This window comes from Syngnathus scovelli, chromosome 4, assembly GCF_024217435.2.
Source record: "Syngnathus scovelli strain Florida chromosome 4, RoL_Ssco_1.2, whole genome shotgun sequence".
In the NCBI taxonomy this organism is placed as follows: domain Eukaryota; kingdom Metazoa; phylum Chordata; class Actinopteri; order Syngnathiformes; family Syngnathidae; genus Syngnathus; species Syngnathus scovelli.
Window position 1 is genome coordinate 15,412,407 of NC_090850.1, and position 16,473 is coordinate 15,428,879.

The 16,473-nt window shown below is 45.3% G+C and overlaps 1 protein-coding gene across 1 annotated transcript in view; it reads right to left on the reverse strand.

Annotated features, from left to right (window-relative positions):
* Window positions 1-13,785, reverse strand: part of gse1b (Gse1 coiled-coil protein b) — a 121,407-nt gene extending 107,622 nt beyond the window's left edge. Inside the window, exon 1 of the mRNA XM_049718666.1 lies at window positions 10,946-13,785. Coding sequence (XP_049574623.1) covers window positions 10,946-13,339 — 2,394 coding nt within the window. The 5' untranslated portion in view covers window positions 13,340-13,785. The remainder of the gene's footprint in view (window positions 1-10,945) is intronic.
* Window positions 13,786-16,473: the final 2,688 nt, after the last annotated feature.

A 16,473-nucleotide genomic window follows, 5' to 3' on the forward strand; every position in this document is an offset into this window, starting at 1 on the left:
ACCAGCTAACAGGTCCGTACAGGTGTTAAGTCTGGAAATGCTAGCCTTGATACGCCCCGGAAGAGTGAGCTCAAGTCTTCCATCAACACACCGATGAGAAAACTGGACTGGATCACTATCAGTCATGTGTTGTATTTATTAAGCATGTAGCTGTCATTTTATTCTCTATTAAGCATTTTACGCTTGAGGGAACTCAAAACACAAATGATATCATAGTAAGTAAGCAGAAACTAAGATCTGCCAAACACCGAGCAATGCAACCGAATGTAACTAAGGTAGGCAAAAAATAAAAAAATAAAAATAAAATACAGTTGGAAATTCGTGGCCGCCCGCGTTCGATAGATCGGGTAACCAAAAAGAAGTGTGGCTACCTTAGGCGACTGTTTGATCCCCAATCAATTCCCAAAGCAGGTCCAAAGCTATATTAACACTTGATAGTCGAATTCCCCCAAGTATGTATATAATGTTGAAAAAGCAGAAACTTTGATATCCTTACATCTGAATCAAGGCTCACTCAAAAAAAAAAGATAGCTGACAAACTTGGTTACAGGTACTCGACCAGATATGACCAGTGTAAAGTGCCCTTACATAATCAGAGTATTGTGACTAATATGAAGGAGGGCATGGAGCTGAACCTGCTGTCACTTTGATATGAGGTATTTAACCAGGGCCAGGTTACACAGGAAGAACTGTATCGGCACACAAACCTGGCAGGATTAAGGAAATGGGGGGGAAAAAAAAGATCCCTGTGGGGGGTACGGTGACGTTACACCACAGAGCGTATCACGGTGGGGTGGAAAAGGTGGGAGGCAAAAGGGAAAAAAGGGGGGCCCGAGGAAGAAAAACAGGTCCCACTGAGCTACCGTGCAGGCGCCAGCAAAGACAGCACGGGTGGAAGGGCGGAGGGGAGTGGTATTGGGGGGGAGGGAGGTGGACTACCCTGGTGAAACTCTCAACAGATGCGTGAAGCCCTTGTCAGCATTCCTGCTAGGTAACGCAAGGTCAGGAGCAAGCAGGAAGACAATATGAGGACTATTTGGGCTCCCTGAGCGCCAGATGTGTTTTAATAAGACGGCTGCCCTCCGAGCTAATAAGGTCAGCCTCTGGCTCCAGCCAGACGAGCAAACAAGTAGACTCTTGGCAGGAATTCAGCTCCAGCTTGGCACAGCCTCCCTTTCTGTTTCCTGCCTTGCTCGCTCGCTCACTCACTCACTCGCTCGCTTTCTCTGACTCTTACAAGCTGGGGAGACTGAGGGAGGCCAACTCATGGCTCTATGTGTGTGTGCGTGTGTGTGTGCGTGTGTGTTTGATTCCGACACACACAGACACACACACGCACACACACACACACACACACACACACACACACAAACACACACCCCTTTTATTAGACACTTCCTTTTTTCCTGCAAGAGAGGGACTGCTTCATAAAACACGGAGCCTTTGACAACATCTGTGCCGAGATTGTGCACTTTCTTGCATACGCATAGACACGCACATGCAAGTGCACACACATGAAGGGGGGTGAGCTATGTCACTGTTTTCCATGAGAGCAAAAAAGCTGATAATAAATGTGTTTCAAAAAAAGAACCCCCCCCCCCCCCCAAAAAAAAAAAAAACAGAACCAATAAATCGTTCTCCTCTAGAGAGGAAACAAAAAAGGCAGCTCCGGCGCCAGTGAGATTGGCTCGCACCGCACTGGAACAGAGACGAAAAGAGGCAAAGAATGAAGGGGAGGGTGAAGATTTAAAGTTGACAATGAGAGAACTAATTAAGAACCAGGCAAAGTTAGGAAAGTCAAAAAGCAAAGCCTGGGAGAGCGTCTGTTCACACAAGCCAAAACAGAAGAGTTGATATCGTAAAAACAACATCTCGTTCTTATTTTGAATAGTTGCAGATGCAAAATGCATAACCATTGTTCTCACCAAGGTAGCGTGGGGGGAAAAGCTGATGTCATCATCTGCCTCACACGACACTCTCCCATCAAACAGAGCCTAATGGTGCTTGCGCTTCTCAAATATTTACCTCAAGCTTGGGCCACAGAATCATACACACACGGGAGCCCCATCATAAACACGCACACGGCTCGCACCTATGTCTCTTATTCACTCACACGCCAGCAAATACGGAAATATGTGGGAGAAATAAGGGGAAAAGCGACCTTCCTCTTCTAATGCTGGCAAACAGAGGCTCAATGTAATTTGAGACAACCTCATCACAGAGCGCCCGAGGTCACAAGGTCAGCAGGCCTGATCACAGAGTCATGTACGTGCACAGAGATGACCTCCTCATGTTGCTCAATCACACACACACACACACACACACACACACACACACACACACACACACACACACACACACACACACACAAACACACACACACATACACGTTCCCACAGTTTCAGAAGATGCACAGGTAGACGTACGGCGGCTTCTAAAGCAATGCTGTCAGTCGGGTTTTACAGGCTATCATGGAGATCCAACAGGAACGCAGCTGAGTAATGCAGCGGTAAGCACTTGCCAGCTCAGCAACACCCCGTAAAAACAAGTCGATGTCTACAAACTGACGAGAGGTGTGAGCAGGGAGAGTCATGTTTGATCTGATCGATATAAATGCTCCACAACACTCTTGTACATAAATCGTGCTGTGCAGTGAGGGCAAGGCCCAAACCTGCTACACTGGGGGAGAAGAAAAAAAAAACGCTTTGTTGAACCTACCCAATTTTATTTCATCAAGTGTTTGCAGCAGAATTCACATAAACCAGGCAAAGTTCACAGCTGACTACACACTCCACAAGTAATAAAATGATAATGGAATACAGAAATGGACATGATATTTGTTTTGCTGCAGGTGGATGATTTGAGTTTGGCTTTAATTTCATGGAGAGGAGACGGGCTAAAAAAGATATTGACTATCATATTTGAAAATAAGCTAGACCAAGCATCTAATTTAGGGGTTGAACATGTTTTTGTTAGATGCAGAAATAAAATTCCCTAACTGGTTATCATTCCGTTTTTGTAGTAGGTCACTTGGGCTAAGTCGGTGGATCACCTTTTGGAGACTCAGGCCTTTGTTTAACTTTGATCGGAATAAGAGAAAATTGAGCAATTTTCTCTTATTCACGCCAATGGTCAGCATGTGTGTACCTCACTTACTCGTCCTCACTTACTGAGCACACTCGTCTAGGCAATAAAGCCGGCGTGATCACAGAGTCTGACCTTGACAGATGAATTCATCAGTGGGCTGCTAAGTTAACCAACCTATGACCCCTCACTTCCTGCTCCAGGAGCTTCAGGCGGATATGAATTCTCTTCACCTGTCTCCTCTGTGTTCTGTTTGATGAGACACTTGTGCGCGTTTGAAGTGGCTTTCAAAAAGATATGCGAGAGGCCACAGAGGCCATGTCATACAAGAGAGGTCTCCTTTAACATCACGGGAATAATACATATTGATTGGGGTCGCAATTTCAATGACTGCATGAATGAAGAGGACTAGCTGCAGTTACTATAGCAACTTGAACAAAGGATTAATGTAGTAGTTTAGCACAAAACACACTTTTCATGTGTTACACTGGTACTGCTACATACTCAAAAACGCCTCCTACAGGTAACAATTGACAACAGAATACAGACACACGCGGCTTTTTGTTCCATTCTGTTCCCAACAATATTCAATTATGCCGAACTTAGTAAAGTGCACTTAAAAGCCTAACCAGAAAAATAAAAACGCATTAGAAAAGTTGGAACATAAAAACACTTTAAATGTTGCCCAAAAAATAATAATTGCTTAATTGTGTTGATCCTGTTTAGGAAAACACAGGACTGGACTACAAAGTACAGGAGGACATTTTACAAAATGAAAAATAGGTAGTTGTGAGTCAGAGATCGTGACTTGAGTCATTGTGAATTGACTGGAATCGACTCAAGTCACCAATTTGATGACTTGCGACTCAGCTTGGCAAAAAGAAAAACCTAGAGACTTGATTGGGACTCGGGTGCTAGTGACTTGGGACTAGAATTTGGACATGGACACAATTTGATCGTTGAAAAACAGATTCCTGAAAAGTTTTGTCCGATTACGTTTGACTTTAGCAGTTTCGTTGTTATGGTAATGTAGTGACGTGAACTTATTTGAAAGAAAAGAGTCATAGAGATCAATAAGCGGTCAGAAAAAAAAAAGAGTAAAGTGAGCACATTATCCTTTGAAACGACACGTTTGTGATTATTCTGCTTTGCAAAGTGTTACATTACGGCGCCTCCACCAGATTGACCACGTCATCATATGCCCCCTTATGAGTTGTGAGAGCAGCAGTAGGGATGCTGCAAACACAAGCATGTGTGTGCGTGCGTGCGTGTGCGCGCGTGTACCTGAGTGTGTATGCAATTCCAACCAAGCATGTGTGTGAAACAGATGGGAGGAAAAAGAAATAAGAGAGGGGTAAAAGGAGAATAGCGACAGCAAGTCTGCCATTGCCTGTGTGGATGTGTGTGTGTTGACTAGGGGGGTTGGAGGGGGCTACAAGAGGGAGTAGTGTGGTTAGGCATCCAGAGTCACTGAACATTTTTCTGGCAGGCACTCGCTATGCTCCTGGCCGCTTGCCCGGCTCTGAAGCAAACTTAAACAAACTCCTGTTGCAGCCATCTGCTGGGCCCGCGGGATAAATCACAGCACTGCTCCACTCTGTAGCGCTCAGCCACACCACTATCAGGTTACCGTGTTAGCGGCCGCACACGCACACACACACACTTTCACACGAATGCACGGGCAGACACACTCACACCAAACTACGCGTCAGCCTGGAGCCAGGGCCTGCCATGGGGCTCACACCACCAGGAGAGGCCAGCAACATGTGGCCCCACTAATACCACAGGGAGAGATGAAGCGGAAGGGGGGAGGGAGGGAAGGAGGGAGGGAGGGGCAAAAGGGGACAAAAGATTGGATGAGGAGGCGAAAAAAAAAGCGATGGTGTGGGGGAAAGTGCGAGAAGCGAGTGAGGAGAATCCCTCCGACAGCAGACGTGATGCGCCAAGAGCTATTTTTATGACACCCTGTGGAAGAGAAGAGGAACATAAAAACATATTGAAGCCTCCTGCCTGTGCTTCCCAAACAACTTGAGCTTTTATAATTGACGTCAATTAGGGAGGGAAACTTTGATTTTTCTTGCTATATCATGTTTACACTGAGCTGTCAACAATCTACCTCTGATCCTGCCACCATTTATCTGATGCATGTTAAAGTCGACTCGACCCAAGACCATGTGAAATCACGTCCTCCTAAACAAGCTGCATTACAGCGGCCTTGAACGAAAAACCAAAATCGTTTACTATCATATGCGGCAACTATCTGTCACGCAGATGGAGACACTGTATTCGTGCAGTTCTGATTCATGGTGCAGTCATGTCAGTGGGAAACATGCACCAATGGAAAAAATTCTCATAACAAGAATAATCTGATAATGAAAACCTGCAAGCAAGTACACGCAAACAAATGAAATTTGGTTAACAAGTCTTGAATAATTTGCAGTAATCTGTCCAGAGTTGCTACGAAACGTTATGGCTTCTTCCGCAGTCCCTGCGCAACCTTCTATTTAATTATTTTTTAGATGTATAGTGGCGTAATGCTAACACATAACTGGAAACACCATTGCATGGCGCACAAATAGAATCTTGGTGGCGGCGTTTTAAAGCTTTAGGCAACAGCGAGTTCACACAAACACTGCAGCAACACATGTAGACTGACAATAAAACAGTACTCAGGTTGTTCATTTTTATTATTTTTGGGGGGGACAGATTAATGGCATGTCCGTTTATTTCAAGCGGAAAGGTGCGCAGCGGTATGTAAAGCTAAGTGAAGAGCTTTTTGATCACGAGGTTTGAAATCCTAAAGCTGGGCCTACGCTTTTAAAAGACCTGTTTTTAACATGCAACCCACACAAACCTAAGAACTGAAATCATCATACAGTCTCAAAGGACAACTTATCGCTTTACGCTGTGTCTTTGGGTATCTACTTAATTCACTTTGTGCAGGCCCAGTGATTGAAAAAGGCCTTGGGTTTGAAAAATTAAGTAACCCAATTTGAATCGCATGAGATCATTGTCAGAAATTGCCCGAAATGCAACTTGGAATCAACCCCGATTCCGTCAAGCGAGACGGCCTCAAATGTCTTAATTTGTACAGCGTATGACCGGCTTAAGAAAGACTAAACAGCTTTGTAGCCTTGGGAAAAGCACTTATTTAGCAGTAATTATTTTGCTGGGGACTATTCTGGACTCTGAAAGAGGTCATTGGGTCTGATGAGTGCAGCCTGACCTTGTGTGATGGGTTCTGTCAGGGTAAAATGCACGTGATGCAAGGCTCCGAGCGCAACATCATAATCTGGTTTTCCACAGTCGGCTAGCTATCATTTCAAACAAAACAGATGAGGATTCCTGATGACCCGACATTAGCAAAGGTTATGATATTACTTTATTCTCTGACGGCATTAACATATTAAAACGACAACCACAAGATTGATCATTCAAAATGCTTCAAGGTGAATGAGACATGATTCTGAAAATGTGATAAGCACACAGTGTGCAGACTAAGAACAAAAAAAAAAGTTGTCATGGCCTCTTCTGAAACCGCACACTACATTCTGACATCTAGCTCAGTCCAAAAACTCCCTGCTCTGTCGGTCATACTTCCCAGCTGTCCTGGAGCCTGCTGGAGCAGACCATCAGAGACCAGGTGGTCGGTCTGTGCGAGGGGGCGGCGAGGTCACGGCCAGAAGGGATGCTAATGGATGGAGCGCGTCATCCAAGAAAGGAATGACATCTTGAGCCAAAATAATATCCCTGAAGATGACCGCTGCAGATAATTATCTGTCCTCTGATTGGCTGACAGAAAAAAAGTAAACACATCTAACGTCTGGTCGCTTGGAGCCAGTGTGCTGACTGCCAAGTATATTTAGTCCACTACGTGCTATTTGGGACTCTAGCTGACATCTACAGTTATCCTGACAGCAGGGTGACATCTTCTTTCATCCATTTTAAGATGTCACTGTTAAGCATGAAGGACAAAAAAGGGACGAGTGATGCAAAAAACTGAACAAAAACATGGAAAACCAGAGGAAGAGTATAGAAAGCTGTGATAACAACAGCTAGAACACATGTTACATGTTAAAAATAGCAGTGATAGTGGCTACTGTGTGACCGCGCACATGCACACACGTGCACGCACACAACCGGCCTGACACGCTAACAGCTGTGGCACAATCCAGCTGCATTTGCGAGCACAAGAGCAAACACCTGCCAGCGCTGCCGACCACCTGGCAGACGCACGTGTGCACAAACACGCTTGCAGCTGTTGTGAATTGAGATGCAGATCAAAGATTATATATTTTGCTTGTGCGAGCGAGCACGCATGTGTGTGTGTGTGTGTGTGTGTGTGTCACGGCAGGTTCGCATACATGTGTACGTGTTATGGCGAGAGGGCAGCTGGAGGAGGACCAAGAGCTGTAGTTTCTTTGCACTCTGTCTGTTCTCTGTAATTAAGCTGGTTTACTACTGTAAAAATGCAGACTATGCCTTTTAGAGGGAGCGCTGCTTTAAGTTAAAGCATGACCACACCTCCAAATGCACCATGCAGGGCTCCCTATGCAACACTAAATATATCCAAATGAGGAATGCACCGATACCACTTTTTTTAGACCAAGTATGAGTACGTGAGTAAGTTCTTACTGTACATTTGTGTACTCGCCAACACCAAGTTCCGATACCTTAAGGGAAAGTCAACCTCAGAATTTTCTTTGTACTAATATGTTCTGTGCAGCCCAATTGGTCAAAACACAGTATTCTGATTACTGTCTAATTTGTGGAATATGAATTAAACAGGCAAAATTCACCTATTTTTATCCATCTCAGGGGGTGGCCATTTTGCCATTTGCTGTCAACAATGTGCTCTAATTCTTGATCCTTGTAGTACTAATGTGAACTTGATATGAAGACGATAACAATGTCTGGCTTAAATTAATAGCAAACACATTTGAGGTTTTTGTGTGGCCCTTAACAGCTGTTCCACTTTATCACGTGACCCCCTTGGGAAAATTAACTATGCTACAGGATCAAAAGGTCAATATTTCCCAGATACAAATGACATCCTGGCCCTAAAGGCTTTGACGTCAAGCCCCTGGACATCAGTTTGATGCCATTGTCTGGCCATGATTTTTAATGCCAGGGGGGAAAACACAACAAGCCAAGAGCAGCAGCGTGACATGCTAATTCTTTATTCAGTCTTTGCTCTCAATGGCATTCCTTTCTGTGGCAACAGGAAGTGAGGAAACATCTCAGCTGGACTTCCTTGATTCAATCTCAATGATCTCGCTCGAGTACGATATCTCTCACGCTTTCCAGGAAGTTGACATTTTTTTAAATATAGGATGATAAATGTAATTCCACTTCCAACTTTAACAGCTTCTCTAATTAAAATAATTGGAATTCTGTAATTTACACTGATTGTTGACTGCTGTTACCTCATCAACAGCAAAACGTTCATTAGTTACTTCATTAGTATGTTCATGCAAATTAATAAGTAGAATGGCATAAAAGCTACTGAGCGAATTTCCAGAAAACATGAAAGAGGGGTGTGGCCAAGGGTGAAGACAAAACATTTGGCCAAACAGGATAAAATTGTGGATCCGGGAATTTGTCCAACAGCCCACTTCACAATTAAAACAGTGTCACACATGCCTTCCTGCCATGGCACCTGCCACGTGGTATCGGTGTAGTAGTATTGGAGCTTTTTTTTTTTTTTTTAAGTTCAAACTGAATGTGATCTGGACAAATAGACTGCCGGATGCATACAGAAAGCGAGTGATTAAAGAAAAGAAGGAATATAATTAATGAAAGTATGATTAATTTCTCTGAATGCAATTTTAAGCCCTTTAATCCCCCCTTGCAGCCCTCAATGTTTCTCTTCTCTTTTACTTCCAATTGTTCACACTAGCTAATTTGTTTATATCCCATTTCAGCTTCACTTCCTGATCCCATGTGCAATTTTGACTTCCCCCTCATTTTACCGCTCCGCTGTAAATCTCTCTTGGCGGTGCTGTGAGAAGGCTGGCATGTTTTTACCCTCTAAACAGGATACCAGACCAGCAGTGACAACACACTCACATACTTCGTGACAGGTTAGGTTTCGGCCATCCATTATATCCTGCTTACATATGCTCTAGAAAGCAAAAGTCATTCAGAGCCGTACATCAAAGTGTGATAGAGCACCCCTGGTTCCATATGGCAATAAAATGTTCACGGGTTCATGAATGGCTCTTTAGACAGCTGATTGAGCTATATACAGAAGGATGATTTGAGACTACTTTTTAGGAGACAACGAAAGTAGGTCGTGTCAGTGAAAAAGCATTTGCTTGTAATTTGTTGCCGTACAGAACCATCGAACATTGGTTTTAGAAAGAACCACTAAAAATGGATGCCACTAAAAATCCTATGCCAAAGAACCACATGCTTAAACAACAGTCTTCTGACCCATAACAATTAAAACAAATGAGTAAAAACTAATTTTATTCATTGATTCCAAAAAATAAATTGGAAAAACTCCACTAACATTTTTTTGTGGGGGCAAGGGGACATTGGGCAGAAAATATAGATGTAGTGAAGTGAAATTTTTGAATATGAATCTTATTAAATCACATCACACACTACAACGGTCGTTAGAAACCTTGTGTAACAAAGCATGATACAAAGGGACAAAGCAAAGCACCTGTCCCCTGCAGCCCTCACAAACATACGCACACACATACATGCACACACTTCCCAAAAGAGACAATGTCACAGGCCAAAAGGAGCTGTGCCACCTGCAGCTAGCTCCGTCCAAAATGATCACCCGAAACCTTTTCACCCATGACACTTGTCCCACCACACCTCAGACTCATGGGCAAAAGCCGGTCCCATAATTAGACTCTATATTAAGAGAAGCCCCTATGAGCTCATCTCATAACGTGTGACAGCATAACCAGACCAACAATAACAAAAATAAACAAGTGATTACGCCACCAGTCGAGTACAGTTGTGGCTATTTGTTGAAACGTGCTCCCTATCTGTAGGACGGCTCCAAAGAAAGTGCAAAACCGCCGCTATCTTAAGGGACCGATAGCGAATGAGGTGGACAGCTCCCGACAGCTGGCGTGAGCGCGCTTCCATTTTGAGATTGCCGAGTGCGAATGGCATCCACAGATGTTTGTCTTATGTCCTGCGAGGCTGCACATTCGGTAACTGTTTGCATGAGCGAGCGGTTCGCGGGGCCAACTGGCGGGTCTGAAGGCTCCTTGGCGCTTCATTAAAACATCACAAGCCCACTGGCTCCCATTTGCATTCTCCACCCTCAGTTTTAAAACAGCAGGACGGGAATTTTACAAGTTTTACGGATGGGAGAGTGACATTAAAACATGGTAAGAATGAGCACCAGAGTGAAATAGGATAGATTTATTATTTTTAAGAAGACATCTATTGAATATTGTTTCTTGAGAAGCACATCTGAACTGTTCAACCAACAATTCCCCTCACCTCATTCAGGACATTATAACATTGCCACTTTTGGCCTCCAGGTGCTTCCTCGACCATTGTTACAACCAAATAGAATATTAATGAGGAGGATTGCACACAAATGGCTGTCATTGGCAGCAAAGGCCTCTCCACAGTATCTTAACATCTATTGTTTTAAAGAGTGATACCATTCTTGGTTTGGCAACACAAGCGCTTTCGTGACAGCATGAGTGTGACAGCAATTCAGTTATGCAAGATGTCAACATTATCACCATGTGAAACCATAAGGTCACACAAGGATAAACGCATTGTGCACAGTGTGGGAAAATTAGGAAGCATAAAAGCCTAATTCAATAAGACAAGCCGCCTTCATTGCATGATGAAATTGAAATACGCAACAATGACCAACCTGTTGTCCAGGCTGTGGCGAGGTTAATTGCGGTTCTTCTCTCTGGCCATCTGAGGCCCCGTGTCGCGACCGCTCCCTGTCCTGCTGTGCGTTCCGGCCCACCTGGACCACGGACTTACAATCCATACACGAGCCAACTATCAGCCTCCTCCCATCATCTACCAGGATGGTGCGAGCGCTGCGTGGCGCATAGAGGAAAACAGGGAGCCGCGCCACAGTGACCGTGCACATCCGTCCTTGCCTGTGCTGCTCCTGCCTGCAGAAGAAGCACACAAAGGCCTCACAGGTGTACTGGCGGGCCCAAGGAGAGCTGGACAATCCGGAGGTGGATGATGTAGAGGGCGCGGTGGGGCCCGGGCCTTTGCTCTCATGCTGGGCCCACTGACTGTGCAGGTCATGGTAGCAGAGAGCGCAAACCGACACCAGGCCTGTGGCATCAACTGGCTTGGCTCGAGGAGCAGGTGGGTGCACTGTGAGGAAGGGGAAGAAAGGCTCCTTCTCACCGCAACGTCCAGGCGGATTGACATGAAGCTGGAACTCGCATCCGGGAGATAACTCCGATCCACACAAGTAGCACACCGACACGGAGCTCTCAGAAGAAACGCCCGTATGGGAACGAATAGCTCCAAACCCTTCAATGGCCAGGACGGAATGATACCTGACCAGGAAGGAGCTGAGAGATGTGATGAGGTCCTCGTTGAGACAAAGGCGATAAGCACTCCAGATGTCCTCCAGGATTAAAAGGCACTGAGAGCAGCAGCGCACACGGCCATTCCTCATCGGCTGGGCATTGGGTGGGCAGGGGAGCATGTTGATGAAAGGAAAAAACATCACCCCGCGAGATTTACCGACGCCGGCCTGCGCGTGCACCACTTTATCGGCGCCGCACTCATCGCCACACAGAAAACAGGCCTCACGAGGACCTCTAGTGTCGCACGCCGTTGCCTGAATGATTTTGTCCTGCTGGGACGCGGCAGCCGGGTTGAGCGGGACGACATAAAGGCGTTGAAGCACGGGAACGTCAGCCTGTTGGAAGTTGTGCCATTGCTGCATGAGTGAGGCGTGACAACTGCCGCACACCAGTGTCACACCTGCTGGGCTGATGGGTAATGCACCTGGAGGGGGGCTGTGCAGCCACAGGAAAGGAAAGAAAGGTTCCCCTTGTGCCGTTTCTTGCTTTTGAACGCTGACTTTATAACTTCCACCAGGACTGAGTTCAGTGCCGCAGATAAAGCAAGCACGTCCCTCTGCGTTTGACTCTGCATTGCGGTGCAATTGTGCTACTTTTCTGGTCAAAAGGTCACCACGATGTTTGACAGTTTTACGACCTCGCATGTCCCTGTCTTCATCACTTGTGATGTTAATCTCATCCTCATCTGAGTTGCTGCCTCTCGGAATATCCCGATTACATTTAGAGTTGACGATGGAGGTGGGATGAGGATAGCCGGGTGAGGCGCAGCTGTTGTCGGATCCTCGCTGGATGTGACACGGATCAGGGTGTCTCGCGTTGGCCTCGCCCAGCCATGACCTGTGGCGGATAATGACCCCGTTGTCCTGCACAGGTGCATTGGGGGGGTGGTTGTCATTGCACCGCTGAGGGACACTCTCCTGAAACTTGGCCAAAGAATATGATGACTGACACACATTATTCATCATTTTAGGAGCGCGTCTCGTAGGCGTCAAGCTTTCCGGTTTGGGTGACCCCTGCGCACCATAGACCCCAACCGTATACCGGGGGAGCGTCCTTGGGGAGTCTGGGCTGTTTTTAACACTGCTTTTCCGGTTCCCATCTCTCTGTGATTTAGCCGCTGCTCTCGGGCACTTGTCTTTACTCACAGCGCCCCTGTCCACCACATCCATCTCCTGATCTGACATGTTGTCAGAGAAGGATGAGAAGTCCGACTCCGCGCCCCCGTCGTAGTTGTGGCTGCCGGTGCTGATCCTCCGCTCCAGCTCGTAGGAGATATTCCACTCCTGAGGGACCCGGCGAGAGTCGCACTGATAGGGTCGCTTCAGCCAGTACATGCGCTTCTCGATGGGCGTCCCGCTCCTCTCAAAGGAGTTCCATTGCTCCGCTAGGAAGCAGTGACACACAGCGCACACCAGCGCGTGACCCTCCGGGCTCAGCTCGCTCGCACCCGGAGCTGGCTCCTGGTTCTGAAGGAACGGGAAAAAGGGGTAGCGTTCCTTTTGATATGTCACTTGCAATCTCAGCTCCTTCCCTGCCGTGACTCCGCTGCCACATATGAAACAGTGCACTATTCCCCCCAAGCCGTTGCGGTCAGCCCTGGAAGTGTTGACCGGCAAAGGGCTATCCTCGCCGGGCATAGCCGCAGCCATGAGTCGGTGTTTCCGAGATAAGAGCGCCACTTCCTTGTCACGGGGGGAATGCATTGCGTGGAGAAAAAAAAAAAGAACAGACACAAGGCTACATGGTATATGTCCTCCTCAAGCTTCCTCGCTTATCTCCAAGTTAAGCAATGCATTTCAGTCCGGTAGATAAGAGTCCATTGAGACTGCAACAGCGTGCAGCAAAAGCAGCAAAGCGATGACTTGTATATCCCACGGATAAATCCAATTTAGCGAGACAACAATCCACGCATTTTGAAGTTTCTAATCCATATGTTTGTTCACACGGGAGGTCCAGGAGGGACATGACAGCGGAACCGTGCGGGGTTGCGACTCAGCCTCCCCGGCGAACTTTTGCAGCCTTGCCTCCGCTCTGCAAAGTTTGGCTACAAACTCGCTCACACTGTACTCAGCGCCATCCCAGACCCACGGCACCCGGTATGACACCCCCAAAGGAAACCTCCCGACACACACACGACCCCCGTCTCTCGGAGAGCCTCCCCCGCATCTATGATTCGGGAGATTGAGCGCAAACACTGGAGCACGCTCCCCAAATGCGTCAACACACGCAGCATGCACAGGACTTCCACTGAACGTGCGTGATTCACTTCGAATGGGAAGTCACTTTTCTGTGACTTGTGTGGATCTTAAGTGGGAGATATTGCTATCATAAAGTAACTTGGGAGAACAGTAAACATTTATTATTGTTATTAATTATTATTATTATTATTATTATTATTATTATTATTATTATTATTATTATTATTATTATTATTATCATTATTATTATTATGCTTTGAGGTTATTCTTTCCCACTTTACGCAGTTTCTCTCCATCCTGCAAGTTCGCAGTAAAAATAACTTAAGAGACTTAAGGTTACCCCGCAAGTGGCAAGCTCGGGAACTTCCAAGTTAAGAAGAAAAAACAAAAAACAAAAAAAAAGTAGCTAGGGTTAGCGTTAATCCCATGTAAATATTCCCAAATCAATCATGGTTGGTGCTGTCGGTGCATTTAATTACAGTACAGCGGTCATAATGATACAACAACAATTCGGTCATATTAACAACACCACCTCACTGTGTCAGACCTTGGTACTGCACCACAGTGTTCACGCTCATGCTTATCTCGTGCAATGTGTACTACAGAGCAATCCAATGATGGAGTTTAATACATTGATATGTTTACTGAACTGGCAAGATTATATGACAGTGAATAAACATTTTAAATACTCTCTCAATATAGTACTCTTTTTATTCATCTCACCTCCAAGAGCAATTACAGCTATGTCTCTTAAAAACTGCACGGGGGGGCGGATTATATGGGGAAATGAAATAAGATATATATGATAATGACCCTAGACTAGATGAGGATCTGAGGGCTCTATGTAAAGATGTCTTGATAAAAAGAAATTGGGAAGGGTGGAGTGAATGAAATACAAGAAAAATGCTCCTATTGACTGTGGGGCTTCATCAGCAGGTGATGACAAGGGCCAGATGGGAGTGCAGGCTTGAAAATATATCTGGAAACCAATGTTTATCTTTTAAGTCCTTTAAAAAATGTTCAACAATTTTGTTTACACGCAACCTATGGCGATATAATATACAATATTATCCCTGAACTCAGGGATCGGTATCTTCCATGCCGGCACATACAAAAAGATCCCCTTTGCAACATTTGCTCATAAGATTTTGGCTTGTTTCTAACTGTCAAAAACTCAAACGGAAAGAATAGCTCATAAATGTACCTGATTCCATAGCGGAGAATATATCAGACACTGCGTGCATATATATTACCTATAGCATCTTGCATGTGTATGTGTGGCGCTTTCATGGCCATATGGCATGTGGTTTTTTTTTTTTTTTTTTTCATCATTGTGAAAAATTATTTCAATGCTCCTCAGGAGAGACATCTATTGAGCATCACGGAGAGGGGAAATTTTAATGTAATGGTGGATGTGAGAGAATTGGCAGTGAGATGTAAATCCAAACCACAACATTATTTATGTCTTGAGCTGAGGAAGTAAGAAAAAAAATGCAGACTAGTCAGGTGAGCAATAAGGTTGTTCCAGCACAATCACGTTTTTCTCAGCCAGGACCTGTCGGATGCTTTGGGGCATTGTGAGCAGATGTGTTGTCATGGTGATGCAGCCATCCAGCTACATTGCTTGCTTCTTCTCACGTATTGAACAAAGCAAACGCTGGAAGAACTCTTTGTAAACATGCTAGTTGGATATCTGGCCCACAATGAAAGGATAACAGTCCTGGAAGATTTTGGCTTGGACTGGGAACAGACGACTAGACCAGAGAACCAGCGTAAAGTGAGTCGATGAGTAATGTAGGTCGGGGGAGTTTAGCGACATCTAGTGGATAGTTTGAGGATGGAGGAGCAGATAAAATGTTATCAATAGGCTTGTACATACTGTACAAAACAAATACCGTTATTTCCCCCCCCCCCCAAAAAAAAAAGAAGAGATAACCTTGAGTCTATATTGCTGAGTTTAGCACACCATTGTGTTCACAGAGACAGCGAGACTTTTTGATGCCAGAAATAACAGCAACGCTTTGCTGCCAGTCACAGCTCTGCATCCGGACAAGCAGGAAGAAGCGGGTGTTTGTGCCGTTGCAGCCAGCCAGGTGACACAGGAAGTAGACCAAGTCAAAGAATCAGCAGTTCAGTTCTCTCACATGGTGGATTTAAGTATTTCAAAAACAGATTTTGATACTCATTAATTGTTACAATATGGCCCGCTTTGAAATTGAAGAGTTGAAGTGTTTGGTTATCTTGGGCCCACAGCAACAAAGAAGTGTGTCACGCACACTTCACACTCAGGCGAAAAATGCAACCTCTAAGTATCGAGGCCTGGACTTTCTCCTCCTTGTTTATTTGTCCAATTATTTCTGCAGGATTTCTTGCCTGTCTCCAAGGTCAGAGGTTGGAGTGAAGTATGCGTCTCCTCACAATAAGGGAGAAAAAAACATCCAACCGTGAAGACAAGGCCAGTTTGTGTGTTCTTGGCAGTATTCTCTCACTGAGTGTTTTTTCAACAAAAATCCTGAAGCGTGACAATTTTTCCCTTGATGGCTAAAATCAATAGGCCCAAACCTGTTAAAATATGAGCTACATTGAAAAGCTTTTAAAAAATATACAAATTCTTTACTGACTCTATAAACAATAAAAGT